The sequence below is a fragment of the Astatotilapia calliptera genome, chromosome 16, assembly GCF_964374335.1.
Source record: "Astatotilapia calliptera chromosome 16, fAstCal68.1, whole genome shotgun sequence".
NCBI lineage: Eukaryota > Metazoa > Chordata > Actinopteri > Cichliformes > Cichlidae > Astatotilapia > Astatotilapia calliptera.
The window spans coordinates 17,982,654-17,999,334 of record NC_137437.1 but is presented as its reverse complement, the minus strand read 5'-3'; the positions used below and the strand labels follow the sequence as shown (position 1 = coordinate 17,999,334).

At 41.7% G+C, this 16,681-nt stretch overlaps 1 protein-coding gene across 1 annotated transcript; it reads left to right on the top strand.

Annotated features, from left to right (window-relative positions):
• The first annotated feature begins 4,125 nt into the window (after positions 1-4,125).
• On the top strand, positions 4,126-15,281 carry LOC113008100 (uncharacterized). The gene is made up of 7 exons (XM_026145260.2): positions 4,126-5,444; positions 5,833-5,900; positions 6,227-6,455; positions 10,548-12,535; positions 12,737-12,955; positions 14,567-14,707; positions 14,951-15,281. The coding sequence occupies exons 1-6, from the start codon at positions 5,099-5,101 to the stop codon at positions 14,669-14,671; spliced, it is 2,955 nt and encodes a 984-aa protein (XP_026001045.2). The 5' UTR covers positions 4,126-5,098; the 3' UTR covers positions 14,672-14,707; positions 14,951-15,281.
• The last annotated feature ends 1,400 nt before the right edge of the window (positions 15,282-16,681 follow it).

Below are 16,681 nucleotides of genomic sequence, written 5' to 3'. Positions count from 1 at the left end.
CCATTAGCCTAGGGGAGGCAGGGTAGTAGCTGGAAAAGCTACCACACAGAGACACTCACTGATTTATATGCACACCTACAAATGCTTCAGAATTACCAATTAACCTGACACGCATGTCTTTGAACTTTGGATGAGAAGGTTCAAACTTTTCTTGAAGAACTGTGCTAACACTGCACCACCATCCTGCCAAGAATCTGATTAATGTATAAGCTTATACGTAACTAATCTAAATAACAAGCTAGTTAGCCAACACCGAACCACAAGCTGAGTTTCCCAGCAGTAATGTGACGTCCTCCTTATTCTTGCTCCCTTAGGGGTCGCCACAGCGGATCATCTCCCTCCGTCTCACCCTGTCTTTAGCATCCCCCTGTCACATGTCGTCCTTCACAACATCCTTTGTCAGTGTAGCTTTTCCATCCAGTCAACTTAACATCTTCTCCATGTTCTCTCTTCACCCAGTTTAGTCATGAATAGACTTATTTTCATGAACACATCTGGGGCAATTAAGCATTAAGGATCTTGCCCAAAGACACTTGTAGAAACACAGATTGGAAAAATAGTTAAGGACTCAACCGCCGGTCTTCTGAATAGTAGGCATCATTTTAAATCCCGAACCAGCATGAACATCAAGCTTCTTTGATCCGTGAGAAGTGGGTAAGAAAAGAGGGTCAGTTCATCCAGGAGATTTGGCTAAAACACCCAAGACATGTTGCACTCATGTTGACAGCTTTTTTAAAAGTGTATATGCATTATAAAAAAGCTTCATAGTAATTTCTGACTTTTAAGGTCATGATCGAAACAATCAAACATTCAGAATTTAACACCAAGATAATTTATAAATAAGTCTAGTTATTTTTGTTTTTAAAAAATATGCCTTTTTACCAAAGTTGACAACCATATTGAAAGTAACAGTAATAGGTTGATTGTCTTTATCAAAAAGAGTAATGACAAAAGAGTACAGTATGTGACAACGTGGAATTTGTGTGTACTTGTTAAAGATTCACCTGTAATGCTAATAGCAGCACATTGTAAAGAAAATCATCAACAAGTGGCTTAAATTCTAACTACTGCCAAGTGGGACCCAAACCTTGGAAAGATCCGCCCAGCAGCAGACTGCAAAACATGTCAAGAGCCAAAATGTAACACTGGAATCTGCAGGTCATTTTTGCAACTGCTGGTTTTCACAGTGCATGGCTCTATAATCGGATATTGTACAAATTTTACCTGAATGATTGGAATAAACATTTTCTGTCTGTAAAACCTCAGTGCAAAACTACAAATTGTCAAAATATAAGCAAAGACATGTCTTTGTGGAGTCATGTGCTGTGGACAAAGACGTCTCGCCAGAGTAGAAGTAGACATGACAGACTTTACAGCTTAGCTTAGCTTTAATTCAAGAGGTTTTCATAAAGTCGTTTTTATACACAGTCTCCCATTTTCAGAGGCTGAAAAGTAATTGAACACTTGCTGTTCCGTCATTAATTTCATGCCAAATGAAGATTTAATATCTGAAGTTGATTTTTTTCTCTGTAATTCTAATCATGAGGCCCAAAGGAATGTCAGTGCATATGAGGGAGGCCATCATTAGGCTAAACAAACAAAATAAACCTATCGGAGAGACAGCAAAACCTTTAGGGGTGGCCAAATCAACAGGAGGAATGTACTGGCTAACTTAGCAGCACCAAATGTCCTGGAATACCACAGAAGAGAACTAAAGTGTGGAATGAAAAAAATGTGTTCGCTGGAATGGAAATTTTTTTTTCACAACATCTAATCAAGTCGAGAAGACTCTCAAGGATTCAGGCATACCACTGTCAAGGTCGACAATCAAGAGACGCCTTCATGAATGGAAATACAGAGAGTTTAGGTTTAGACTTTGTCAGAAACATATAAAAGAGTGCTGGAAAAAAATCTTTAGACAGATGTCAGCAAGATTAGACTGTACCAGATTGACGAGAAGAGAAATGTATGGAGCGTGGTGAGAAAGTGCTATGGTATGGGTGTGTATAGTGGTCAGTGGAACCAGGTCAGCAGTTCTTACTCATTATGTCACTGCTGATAGAAGTGCCAGGGTGAATTCTGAAGTGTACTGGGCTGTACTCTGTGCTCAGATTCAGCCATGTTTTGCAAAACTGACTGAAAAATGCTTCACAGTGCTAATGGATAAAGACCCAACGCAAAGTAAAAGAAAGGACATATTGTTCAATGACCAAACCAATCATCTGAGCATGATTTCTAGTTACCGGTACTGTAGACTAAACTGAAGGCAGAGCATCTGACGAAAAGAAACTTATACCATTCGGTGATGATTCTAGACTTCATAAGGGTGATTCCAAATTATTTTCATCCAAGTATTAAAAACAATCATTATATTTAAAGCTTTACTATTTTGTCCATTTGGGCCTCTGAAAATAAACATAAAAACGTGTATAAAAATTCCTAAACATTTAATGCAAAATCCTTGATATAATCCTTGATAGTGGACTTCAGGAAGACCAGGAAACACTTGACCCCTGTTTCAATCCAGGGGGTCAGTGTTGACATTGTGGAGGACTATAAATACCTTGGAGTACACATTGACAATAAACTGGACTGGGCTAAAAACACCACAGCACTTTACAGGAAGGGCCAGAGTCGTCTCTATTTTTTGAGGCGGCTGAGGTCCTTCAACATCTGCCAGAAAATGCTGAGGATTTTCTATGAGTCTGTTGTGGCCAGTGCGATCCTCTATGCTGTTGCATGCTTGGGGAGCAGGCTGAGGGTAGCAGATGCCAACAGACTCAATAAACTAATCCGTAAGGCCAGTAATGTTGTGGGGATGGAGCTGGACTCCCTCAAGGTGGTGTCGGAGAGGCGGATGCTGTCCAAGATAAAGACAATGTTGGATAACACCTCCCACCCACTCATGACATGCTGGTCAGTCACAGGAGCTCGTTCAGTGAGAGACTGAGATTACCGAAAAGCACCACTGAACGACACAGGAAATCTTTCCTGCCTGTGGCCATCTCCCTGTACAACGCATCCACTTAACACACTGGTTACTGCTACAACTACACATTTTTCTTTTCCAGCTATTTATTAATGAGTGACTTATATATATATATATATATATATATATATATATATATATATATATATATATATATATATGTATATATATATATATATATATATATATATATATATATATATATATATATATATATATATATATATTGTACTATTCTTAGTTAGCGTATTGTCTGTCTTGTTAGTGTTGGTTTATGTTGGTTTATAATGGAGCACTGTAACAAAAAAATAATTTCCCCCCAGGGATCAATAAAGTATTCTGATTCTGATTCTGATTGTAAACCCAGCTGAATTAAAATTGTAAGTCTGCACAAACTGTACAGGGATGAAACTAGTTCACTAAAACTTGCCACAACAATTTATGGACCCAACTGTAAATTCATCTGGTAAGGGCATGTGGACATCTTTTCAGAAGTGTAATCCAGCCTTATTTTTTAAAAAAAAAAAGAATTAATCATCAGTTTTTGCCTTATGAAAAAAGTTGATGTTGGTTTTTTTTCTCCTAAAATCTACATTATTTCATCACCTTTCCATGATTATGATTTACATTTTTAAGGAAATAGCCGCCTTTTTCTGTTGCCCTTGTCATTGTTGATGTTGTCATCAAAATTTAGTAATAAACATGTTTTGGACATGGGCCTGGTTGATGTATTTTATTGTTATTTAATTTTTAAATGTTATTAAAGTCTGGAAATGTAACCCAAACGTTTACAAAATTAATATGCGGATACAATATTTGTAACAGACACTGAGGTGATGAAATGTGGCTAACGTTTTGAAATGTGAGTAAATCTGTTGTAGCTGTAACTTATTCTGGGGAGGGAAATATTGAACAGTCGCCACATGAAACAGTGTGTATTCCGTTAATGGATACGACACACTGGCTATATCGTGTTTCACTTGTGTTTGCAGCAAGTGAAGCAAATACTGGTACACTGGAATCGTGAGCGAACAACCTAGCTTACTGCAAATGGAAGAAAACTGGCTGTTTGAGTGACAGCCGCAGCAGCCAATCGCAATTGGCTCGGGCGAAGCTCTTTAAAGCTTCTGCTAATAGCCTTTGTGTGAAGGCGGGGAGCCCTTCGCTCGGTTAGTCTGCTGATTAGCAACAAACAGAAGGTTACGAGTTTGAAAAATTGGACTATTTGACTACTAGAGCGGCGTTGTGGCGGCTGAAGGGGGGTGAACTATGTCGGGTGTCTGACTGGAGCTTGTTGGCTCGCTTTTGAAGGGGTCCGGCGGTGATTATTGCAACATTTTCGAGCTGGTCGGGGCGACCAGCCTCGCTTTTAGGTCGTCCAAGTCGCGATGCTGAGCTGATAGCTGCGTCATCATGTTGCTTCCGACTCGAGTTGGCGAAAAGAAATCACAAGTTAACGCCAGAGGTGAGGCTGCCCGCCGTCATCCACCCCCGGAGGCCACTCCCGACCTCTGAGACAGATGGAAGACGGACTGCCGGCGAGGGGTTGACGGTGAAGCCTGTTTACGCGGTCGTTGTGGTGACTTTACATCACTTGGCTTGGCGTTGTTGGCGCGATACTCTCCTGGGTTATTATCAACATTTGGAGGGATATTAAAAAAGAACCTGGTTGCCCGACAGTCGAAACCGAGAAATTGCTAAGAAATTTGACCAAACGTGTCCCAAGGAGGAAGTGTAACTATTGCATATTAGGGATGTTTGGATAGAGAGAAGTGATGCTCTCATTGACAGCAAGGATACAAAGCAGGGGCAGGGAAATGCGGCTGATTCCCGTCTGACTTTTCTTCTGCTTTTCAAGCCACAATGAGAGGCGCTAGTTATTGAGAATTTACTCTGTGTGGTGCACTACATTGTGTCAGACTTTTCAACTGCGTGTTTTCGTGCCTCTGTCGTCCTTTATCGCCTCATCCACGTGGACTTCGTTTCAGGTCGTTGGGTAAAGTTTCGTAAGAGGGCGATCCAGAAAGGTGGTGGTGGGGGTAGTCCTTCTGAGACTACAAAGTTGTATCTTTTTATTGGAAAATAAATCCTCATTTTTTTAAAGAAAAAATGGCTTGTGACTGTTCTCACACCAACGCCCAATACGAAAACGCAGAGACGTGTTGCCCGTCCAAGCCCTGGTCGGATGGAGATAGAAAGCAATCCCGGCAGAAGGAGTCAGCGGGGTGCTCGAGTGGGCGTGGGTCCACCGCACGGTGGTCCCCCAACTTTGAGGTGATAGACGGGCTGCTGTATCGAAAGAAACTGGAAAGGGGCTTCATCAACTACCGGGAGGTTTTGAATGAGGACCGAAGACATGAGGCAATCTCCACTTTCCACATAAGGCGACCGGGCCAACGCCACCTCTCACTGGAAGAGACGTACAAATGCGTGGCTGAAAACTACTGGTGGGAAGGTATGAACATCACTTTTGTCTTCTAAGTGTCTTGGTAAAGCATGCGAGTCATGTGTAGACTGCTACAAATGCATATTAATCTTATAACTGCCTACTAATGATGTTATCTATACACTAGCAGAGATTTAAGCATTCCAATTGTAAGTGTAGGGATACTTGAAACAGACTCGCATATGCACAAGTGGTTGAATCAGTCAAAGGTTGTGAGACTTATTCAGACATGAACAATAGGTGTTAATCACACCCCTTGCTGTTCTTTTTGGTGAGGCATTACCAAGTGTCGAGACAGTTGTGACACCTTTAAAACGATTAGCCCGATCCAGCCCAAAATCTTTCCTGTCTTTTGTTACCTCATGTTCTGATGTTTGAACAACTGCTTTCTTCACAGGGATGTACTTTGAGATCAGAGACTTTGTCCTCAGCTGTCCAGAGTGTCAGCACAACAAGAAATCGGAGGTGAGTGTACACTGGAGTTGATGAACCGACAGCAAACGCTATCCCGGAGCCTTGTTTCTTCTCATCAAACTTTAAGCGCCTCTTCATTTTTATGGAGACGGCCTTCTTTTTCGGCATCTCACACATTTTAATTCACACCTTCTAACTCATTCCCACTTACTCTCACGCTTGTCTCCTGGAAGTGCTTTCACACACACACACACACACACACACACACACACACACACACACACACACACACACACACACACACACACACACACAGAGCATACTCCCATAATAAAGTATTTCGATCTGTCTTTTTCGTTTTTGTCTGTGCCTCGTAGGAGCCGGGTGGCAGAGGATGTGTCACAAAGACAGTAGTGTCACACAGCTCCGACATGCTGAGCAAGCTGAGGAGTCAGCGTGAGGCAGGCCTGTTCTGTGACATTACCCTGCGGACGAGCGGGCGTTCCTTCTTAGCGCACAGAGCCGTCCTGGCAGCCGTCAGTGATCACTTTCAGGAGATCTTCACGGAAATGGACTCGAGCATGAAGGCAGACATAGATCTCACAGGTAAGAGTGGACACCTGGGTGCCACATCTCTCTACTTGAGCTGTTTTTTTGGGTAGGTGGTTGAAGGCAGACCAAAATACCTTACCGAGCCTGATCCTTCTCCTCACATCAGTCACTCTGCCCCCACAGGTGTCAAAACTTCAGTGTGAATATTTCTGGTCTAAATGCCTGAAAAATTGTTTAGTTCAATTTAATTAATATAGCACCAGATCACAACAGCAGTCGCCTCAAGGCATTGTATACTTTAAGGTAAAAACCCTACAGTCACACAGAGAAAAAATCGGATGACGTTCTATGAGCAAGCACTTGGCGACAGTGGAAAGGAAAGACTCCCTTTTAACAAGATCGCTCTTGCGGAACTAGGTTAGAGAGGGCCTTGACTGGTTGGGGGTGAGCGTACAGTACACATTATATGTGTATTATATATGTTTAATCTATTCTCTTTACATAGAAAAGCACTTTTTGAAACAACCTCTGCCTTGCCCCTTTTGGATAGATAAAGTCCACTACTGTTTAAAAAAAAAAAGAAAATTTTTTACTATATATAAACTAGAGATGGACCGATCCGATATAAGGTATCGATCTGATACTGACCTAAATTACTGGATCCGATATCGGAGAGAATTAAAAAAGGTAATCCGATCCATTAAATATCAAAAAAGCACCTCACAAAACTTGGGTCATGGCGTAACTTGGCTCATAATCTTAGCACATCGGAGCAAAATGCGTCACGTGATAGAGCGGCTGTGGCGTGCAAGACCTGTCGGCGGTCTGGTTGAGTATTTGTAGCCTCGCGACCAAACCGGCATTTCATCTCCGAGAAAGTTATCCCCGAGAGAAGTAAAGCAAGTGTGTAAGTTCATCTCTGAGTGTTTGTAAAGCATTCCCACGTTAAGCTTAACAACCGATATATGGAGCGACTGCCTCTTCTTGCTGCTACTTCAATGATGAAACTGATTAATGATCAGCTGATCGGCTTTTCTGTCGCGAGTCTGTCTCTCTCGTTTGTTTATCGTTAACTTCGCGCCAGAAAGAGGAAACCAGCAGCTGAACAACAGCAGCACATTTAAGCTTGATAAGCTGTTGTTAGAATTTATTTAATATTACTTTCTAAACCAGGATCTTTTTCTACGTAGCTGACAGCTGGTAACTGTGCAGGGGCGGATCTAGCAAAGTTTAGCCAATTGGGCCGATAGGGCATGAACGGGGAAAAGGGGGCACAAAGACATACTTTTCTTTTCTTATTCTCATTTAAAATGTTGAGCTTTTAATAAATAATTATCTGAATCTTACGCCCAAAGTTTTAATCTGATGTAAAATGTATAGAAGTCCATTACTGTATATAGTAACTATTAAGTCTAATATACCCTAGTAAGCTATAGTACTTTTTCTTTTGGGAAGGTACCATCTGTGCAGTCTGCAATTCTGTAGAAGAAAGATGTTGAATCTATTTAATTATTCTTGAAAAATAATTTTTTTCTGTGCATTTTTTTTCACACTGCATCAAATTAAAGTTGATTACGTTGATTAAGCATCATAAGGTGAGGGGTGGTTCCCTATTTTTATTTTTTTTATTTTTTTATTTTTTGCTGGGAGTTTGGAACCCTGTTAGTTAGGTTGCTTACTCTTTAAAATACCAGAATTGGGAGGATAGACTAGGTTTAAGTTTATTAGATTGATCAGTTTTGCTGAACTATGAAATATTTTGGGTGCAGTGTATGTTTTGCATACAGGTATAAGAGAATAGCTTTAGTGTTTTATTTTTTTTAAACTTGAGTTTGAACTTATACAAAATGCAGCAAAATATTAAAAAAACAGTTTTATTTATTAAAAAACACACTATATCGGATTCATATTGGTATTGGCCGATATCCAAATTTATGATATCGGTATCGGACATAAAAAAAGTGGTATCGTGCCATCTCTAATATAAACGTATACAAAAATTCAAAAGCTACATGCTTGTATAAGATCAACTGTGATAAAATATTTGTCTAATTTAAGAGATTCCTGAATGTTGTTCCACCATTAAGAGACAAAACTTAAACTCGTGTTTCAAAGCTATTCATGTGAGCATAAGTAACAAGGTACTTTTGTTAAGGATGGCTTGGAGATAAAAGAGAAAACAGACTTGTTCCCTTTGAGTGTTAAGTTTTAGCCATTATACCACTTATTTCAAAATGATGGTTGCTGAAACTGTCCCCAGTAATACTTGAAAGGGAGAACTGTGAGCATGAAGGGGCTTGAGAGTATTGGCAGTTACATAACAGGAGCTGCATCCAAAAACAAATTTGTGGCACTTTCACTCCTCCTTCGTGCAGCAAATGATCAGGTTTATGGAGCACTAAGTATAATTAGGGTTTGGACTTAACTATTAAATAAATGAACAGGATAACTACCAATCTGAGACCGTTTTGACTGCAGCACAATGAATGATTTCCAAGAAAGGCTCTCAGAAAAGTGCGTGTTTGTCTGAACTCGTCACATCTCCCAGATTTTTGCCTCACTTTTGAATGCTGGCATTAAGAAATGGCGTAAATACTTCTAGCTTGTGATATGGTCGAGCTGCAGACTGTATATTTTGTTTCAATTTTAGGATAGCCCAACCCTTATTTCCATCATCCATAAATCTCCACATTACTAAATTAAATGTTTCTTTTTCCCTTTAAAACATCAGATAATGCTAAAAAATGTCCATTATAATTTGTGTGCTCTAGACAACTTTCCCATTGTTCATTTTTCCTCTTTTTTTACATGACTTATTGTCCAAAATCTAAAAGATTTTTTTATTCATTTTCATGAAAATTAATGCACCCATTTGAGAAGATTGTACCAGCAGACTTTTGCTCGCCAGTCATTATTTAGTAATCAGAACACTGACTGTCTTTCAAGCAAATGCTAAATACAATGTTGCAGCTCCAGTCAGTAATAAACTTAATAAACTGCAGTCAACATTGTCCCTTTATTGCCCTGTTGACAATAATTCCAGGTTAGAACAAACAGTAGAGTCATTTATAATTCTGAGTGATTTATTACACAGATTTTAATGAATACACATTTATTAAGAGACTGAATGCAAATAATGCGAACTCCTGACATTAGGTAAGAAAATTAACGTCTTATCATTGCTCAAACAATAGTGTGAAGGAAACTTAAGATGTAATCATATCATCCAGCTGATTCAGAGGTCTTTGTGATGACATTTGGCATTTTGTAAAGACGTAATCACTCTAAAAATTCAGACTTGGGCTACGTCCACACGTACCCGGGTATTTTTGAAAACGCAGATTTTTCTATGCGTTTCCACCTTTCGTCCACACATAAACGGCGTTTTCGGTCACTGAAAACAGAGATTTTTAAAAACTCCGGCCAGGGTGGATATTTTGAAAACTCCGTTTTTGCATTTACGTGTGGACGAGAAAAACGGAGAAAACGCAGCGTCAAAGGTGTGCGCCTTTTTTGACGTCACACTGTGCGCCACGTTATTGTTTCGGTGAAATGAATTTCTACAATACTGTTAATTGTACTCTCTGCAGTGTTTAAATGCTTACATATACACACACAGTTACTGTCCCTCCACACATACCACGCGGTTCTGCTTCTATGCCCCAGCTTTGTTTACTTTTTCCCGCCGAGGTTTCTAGACTTCTGATTGGCCAACATTTCTACACGGTTAGGAATATATCGCCACCTGTTGCTTTGGCATGTTCCTAGCAGCGTTTTCCTTCATTCTGCATTTACGTGTGGACAGGATTATTTTTTTTAAAATGAAAACGGAAAATCTCCGTTTTCAAAAATACCCGTGTACGTGTGGACGTAGCCTTAGAGAATCTGGTCCTTAAAATGGGATTTGGCTGTTGTCTGTGTTATCGTTTACTTATCTTTGATGTGTGTTCTTACATGAGAGCAGAAGTGTCCATGATTAAAGGAGTTGTTAATTTGTCGTCTTGTTTCAACTGTCATGTTTACACTTTGCTCCCTCTTGGAGTGCTCTCCCTCTGATCTTCTGTTTACACCAAATTGCTTTCATCTCCCTCTTCTCACCCTCTGATTGACCAGTGATCTAATTAAAGGCTCCTTTTAACCCCCCAGGTTTCAGTGAGGACAGCCTTCTCTCTCTGCTGGATTTCTCCTATTCCTCCACTCTGTGTGTTCGCCGTGAGGATCTACCTGAAGTCATTGCCATGGCCCGCCACCTGGGCATGTGGCTTGCAGTGGAAGCCTGCTCTGCCCTCATTAAAGAGCAGGAACAGCAACTTCATCCAAACTCAGCCTATGCTGGTTCGTGCCGTGAGCGTCATCACCACCAGAGGGAAAGCAAAAGGAAAAGGGTTTTGGGATTAGAGAACAATGTGAACGCTGCCTTCAGTCTAACACTGGATGCATCAGACGAGTCTTTTGAAGGAAGTCCCAGCCGCAATTTACGCAGAATGCCAAAATCCCAAAACGGCCACCCTCTAAGTCCCTCACACAGGATGAAGCTCATGGACTTTAAATCGCCCTCTTCAAAAAAGGCCTCCACACCTCGAAATGCCACATCTACCCCACAGTCACAGAGTTACTCACCCGTATCCCCATCGAACACCCGTCTGCTCCGCTCCACTCCTGGAGCTGCCAAGCAGGTTCAGAGATTGCTGCCAATGTCGGAGACCTCTCAAAAAAACAAAAAATCTCATCCCATCTCCCAGCTTTCCTGCTCTTCTAGATTGAGACCTGGCATGGTGTGCAGCCCTGTGAGGGTTAAGCAGGAAGTTGAGGAGGTTGGCGAGGATGAAGAGGATTATGCCAGAGCACAGGAAAAGTACAAGTTGATGAATGTTCTGGGGTTACAAAGGACTTCTCTCCTCCCCAGACCAGAAGATCTTATTGGCTGGAGACAAAAGAAGCGACTAAGAAAGCTGAAGGCCAACAACTATTCACTCACCAAGCGCCGGAAACCCCGTTCACCGTCCCCAGGACTATCATATGGGGATGTGACTCTGGCGTTTCCCCTCTGCAACCCTGTTAACACTCACCTCCTCCATAAGCCTGCGAAGACCAAACCTGCTGCAGCAGCTAGCACAGAGAAGATTACAGCTAAGAGGCCAAAAACCACTCGGAAGCGTGTTCCTCCCAGTGACAGGAGCATGCGAAGTAAAGGGGTGTTACCTGACATGTTCCAGCCTATATCCAGGGTTGCCTTTGGGGGGAGGCAACTGAGACAATCCGTAAGGAAGGGTGACGGTTCCCACCTTCATTCTCAGCAGCCTCTGCGACGTGGCTCGAATAAAAAGCTAGTCAGAAACAAAGTCAGGATCAAATCAGAACCAGCTGAATACGCTCTCTCAGGTCTCCGATTTTCATCAAACAATTACTGCGGCCACACACCCCACAAATCTTTACCTTCACAGAAGATACAGGCTAGAAATAAGGTCACTGTTGAGACAGTCAGAACACTGCGATACAACAGCAGCCGTCCTGCAGCAAAGGCTAAACTCAGACGGGGCTCCACGAAGGAGGCGAAGAAGGTGAGGTGTAATGCCAGAGAAGAGGGAAGAAAGGTGGGAAGCCAGGGGCTAAGAGGGACCATGGACACTAGACCAAAAGTGAAGGAAAATAAACCTGATGGGCTCCAGTTTTCAGAGCAAGCACCTCCACCGTCCATCTACGACCACCCTCTTTATAAAGTCATCAAAGAGGAACCAGCAGAACCTGTGCCAGTTGGAGCTTTCCCTGATCCTCCCTCACCAGACCTGGGTAAACGCCAGAGCAAGCCCCCCATCAAGTTACTGGACTCTGGCTTTCTGTTTAGCTTCTGCCGGCCAGCAGGGGGGCCCATGTCCGGACTGAAGAAAGAGGAGGAGAGTGTTGATATCTGCTTAACACGCTCTGTGTCACAAGTTGGAGAGAAATTTGAAGCAGAAGAGTTACCCCACAGGACTCTGAGAGCCAGAGGGCCACCCATCCTGCCGGTGGTGAAGAGGGAGAGAGAGGAGAGGAAAGTGACCCAAGTTAAGGGCCGTAGACCCAGGCCCAACCCTCGAAACACTTTACCTCTAGCCAGGTGTGCTAGGTCAAAACCTGCAGGGACCATGCCAAAGGTAAAAAAAAAAAAATACTAAGTAGCAAACTATAGTGACGATTATGATCTCATGCTTGCTTTTATATCTAATTTTATAACTGTACAGTCTTTGTTTGATGCATCGCCTGTGGCGCCTAATCTTTTAAAAGCATTTAATCATTTCTATCTAAAAATGTGAATAAAACTCATTAACTAATAATTTTATTTTATTTTTCTCTAGCAACAAGGTAAGCTCCTTGCTCTGAGCAGTAGGAGCTGTGCCATGCTGGATGCTGTACGTCGGGCACGACTAAAGCAGCTCAGAGGGCCTCGTAGTCAGGCCCCTAAAGTTCCCAAAGCAGCCCACGCCTGTCTGCAGTGCTCAGCCTCCTACAAGGATTGTGATGCCCTAATTATGCATCGCCTTAGGCACATCGAGGGCAAGCACTGGCCATGTCTGGTAAGCACCAAGGAATTCAAATATTAGTTTTTCTGACAACATCATGTTTTAGTACCTGCTCGGCTCACTTAGAACCGCAGATGAGCAGATACTAAAAGAAAAAGTACCGGGTACTATAACCCAATGGGAAAACACCGAAAACCGTGGCGAACCATGCCAAGTCGATCCGAGTTGGTACTAACAGAAAAGGGGCTTTAGTGACCTTTCACTGCATCTTTGGGACAGTACTACCTTGTGTCTAAGATCTTTTTCTCCTGCTGCTCTGCTCAGGGTGTTAGAAAGCATTGAGGTGATACTTTTTCATGTGGCATTTAGACAAAAACACAAGGTCTGTTACTTCTAGCTTTCTTTCTAATAGGCCAAGCACAGCCTTTATTTTTAAACTTGCACTGGTGGCGACTTTGGTCAGAAGATGTAGCGAAGTTTGAGAGACCAGAAGTGTTGTTCTTAAAAACCTTACAACAAACATGAAACCATTCTGTCTGGATGAAACAGGGCTTCATATTAGTTTACTTGACCTCATTTTAGTTTTAATTGCAAACGAAAAGAAAAATGGATGACTTTATATAGGCTGACAGTAATTTTAGCACCAAATATGCCCATGATGAGAAATTAAATGGTTGGTCAACAGTTTTCTACAGTTTTTGGTTTGAACAGCGTTTTCTTGAACTATAAGGTGAGTCAAAAAGAATCAAAGTAATGGACATGTTCACAAGTGCTCAGTTAGGCCTTTACACTAGTACCTACTCAGGTCTGTTCGGCACAGCTCAACACAGCTTTCAGGGTTTTCCATTGGGTCACAGTACCTTCCCTTTTTTTTTTTTTTTTTTTTAGTACATACTCCTCAGGGGTTCCAAGTGATTCGAGGCTATCCAAAATGTGACATCAACAGAGAGCATGCCATGGCTGGCCAGTGCCGTTACTCAATGAGTCATGATAGCATCTCTTTGCAAAAATCAAAACCACCATTTTTCAAACACAGCAACGAGGGAGAGAGCTGCTCAAAGAACAACACTGTGGTCCCAGAGTCTGACAAAAACCCACAGACCGAGCAGCAGCTATACCATTGCCTCGAAGTCCTCTTTTGTTGTGGTGTTCATGTTGCGTACAAATGACATCACAGGACTTTTGACTGGGTTGATTTAACGATGGTACTTGATTGTAATTGAAACTGAGTCAAGTTGAGGCGAGTCTAACTCATCCCATACTTCTGAAAGCATGTCTGGAGAAACTGTAGCCGCTGCTGTAATCCAAAAACACGTGAAACTTACAATTCTCCTCTTTATAACAGCGCATGTTTCGATTGTTACCAGTGAACGGCTGCGGAATAAAGGCACTTTGAAGTTGGATCATTCTTTTTGTAGCTCAGAGCCATTTCTTTCTCAAATTTGGTGGAAGTGTTATCTAGTCACCAGCAATGCGCACATAAACGTATCAAAAAGGCAGTGGCCACAATGACTCAGTTGCCATAGGTGTAGTTCTTGTCTAACAAAGTCTTTCCTGCTTTTTGGGTGGCATTGAGGCACTTGGGAGTTTTGTTAAATTGCAGCATCGCAGCTCTTTTCCAGTTATTTCTTTGTTATTAACACTTTCTGTTCCCCTCTGCTGCAGCTCTGCAGTAAGACGTTCTTTCGACTAAGGAATGTACGGAATCACATCCGCACCCATGACCCCAAGTTGTATAAATGCCGGAGTTGCATTGCTGCTGGTTCATGAGGAAGCTGGAGGACCTGCTCATGCACTGAGACTAAGGTGAGTGGAAGCGACGCCTTAGAAAACTGAGCTACACATCAGTCAGTCATCTTTCATAGTGCTGCCTGATGTGATTGATGAGTGGGGAAGATGAATGTTTAGTTGTCCTTTGCTCTTCACACTGCTCGCGGAGGGGGGGGGCTATCAATATCCTTACAGTTCAGTATGATCATCTGCTCAATACCTGCATTGATTTTTCTTCAGTGTCTCGTCTGTTTCTTAACACTCGTGTTTATTTTCCAGGATGATGGCTGTCTGTGTCTCAACGCCAGGGAACAGGCCAGAGTCACATGATCGATCTGCAGCGTGTACATAATGCATCCACCACACACAAGCACAACGGCCTGTGGAAAGGCATAATTACTCGAGCTTCTAATCATTGCCGTTGCCAATGATTGCTAATGTTATTTAAATAACCAAACCAAGGTTGCTGTTCCTGTTTGCTTTTCCGTACATACAGAAGTTTAAACTTGAACATTACACTCAGGGGGCGGGGAATGTGATGCCACGTTATAAAGTGATTTAACATCACTTTTGTGTACAATATTGAAATATAAAGTGATTGTTATAACTATTACTTCTACTTAATGTCATCTTTATTTTTCTATGTATAGATTACATTTGGAGTGCACTTATATCATAGCTTATGTTGTAAAACCTAAGAAGTAGTACTGAAATCGACGGTTTGGAGTTCAGAGCGGGAATACTTGAAGTGGTGCAAGTGCTGAAGGGAATACTTGAAGGTGGAGGTGGGATTTAGGAGTGAGCCTTTCCTTGAGGTGTTTCAGTGGGTCTTTTGTCTTTTGGTGTGAAAACTTTTAAATGACTTCACTAGTCTTTCCCTCCTTTTGTATTGATCTGCTAATCTTCACCTAGTCCCGGAGCCTGTGGTTTGACCCGGGGGTGGGGGGTGCTGGGTGTGGTGAAACCGCTGCATGTGTATTTCCAGGCCATTTGTAGTCTCCTCTCCCCCCCCCCCCACCCCACCCCACCCCACCCCACACACACACCCGTCCCTTCATCTTTTCTAAGGCTGCCACTTTAAAAAAAAAAAAGAAAAAAAAGAAAAGGGAAAGTGTCTCGTTTTTAATGTGAATTTCTGAACTAGTAATCAACACAACTGTCATTACAGATGTTTTATTGATTGTTTCCTCCACTTAAATCCAAGCTAAGATGCTCATCTTGTTCTACTTCAAATTCTACTGAGTAAATGCAATGTGTGCACATACAGAGATGTCTATGTTTCACAGATTGATTTTAGAAATAAATGAGCTGTCTCGCTATCTGTAAAGACTGAATAAATTTTTGCCTTTTGTATCCTTTTATTCCAATTTAAGTATATATATATGATATAATACGCTTTTGTAAGTGCAAATGGTGACAAAAGATTCAAAACTGTATACCTGGTACAGTTTCATGCCAAAATATAAGCAGGAAACTTGACCTTAAAATTCAAGGGGACTTTTTTTGTTGAAGATTTAGTTAGCATCTAGAAAATGGTGTAGCTTTGTGCTTGTCTGTATTTTTGCATAAGGGACATAGTTCCTCATATCTCTCGAGGGAATTTCATTTGCCATTGTTCCACAATAACTCAAAAACAAGGAGAGATTGTGACCATATTTCACATTAGTTGTATAATGAATTTATTACTTTTTATGCTCACCGGTTATATTTCTTCACTGCATATGACTCTGGACAGAGCTTCATCTAACCTGCAACCTAACTGGTTGGCAGAGGCACTCGAACTACAAGGTACTAATTGGAATTTGTCATTTTAGTTTCAGTCCTTTTGGTAAATATTTGGTAATTATAATTAAGGAAGCTTGTTTCCACCCGGCAGCTGCTTAGGCTGCTGCCCCCGCGACCCGGCCAAAGCGGATGAAGATGGATGGATGGATTGTTTCCACCACCGAGAAAGATAAAAGATTACTCTCCAGAAGTCCACATTTCAATTTAAGTACAAAAGTTCCACTT

Coding starts and splice junctions, on each gene's coding strand:
- LOC113008100 (XM_026145260.2), top strand. CDS start 5,099: ATGGCTTGTGACTGTTCTCACACCAACGCCCAATACGAAAACGCAGAG. Junction 5,901..6,226: donor AGCACAACAAGAAATCGGAG/GTGAGTGTACAC, acceptor TGTGCCTCGTAG/GAGCCGGGTGGCAGAGGATG. Junction 12,956..14,566: donor GCAAGCACTGGCCATGTCTG/GTAAGCACCAAG, acceptor CCTCTGCTGCAG/CTCTGCAGTAAGACGTTCTT.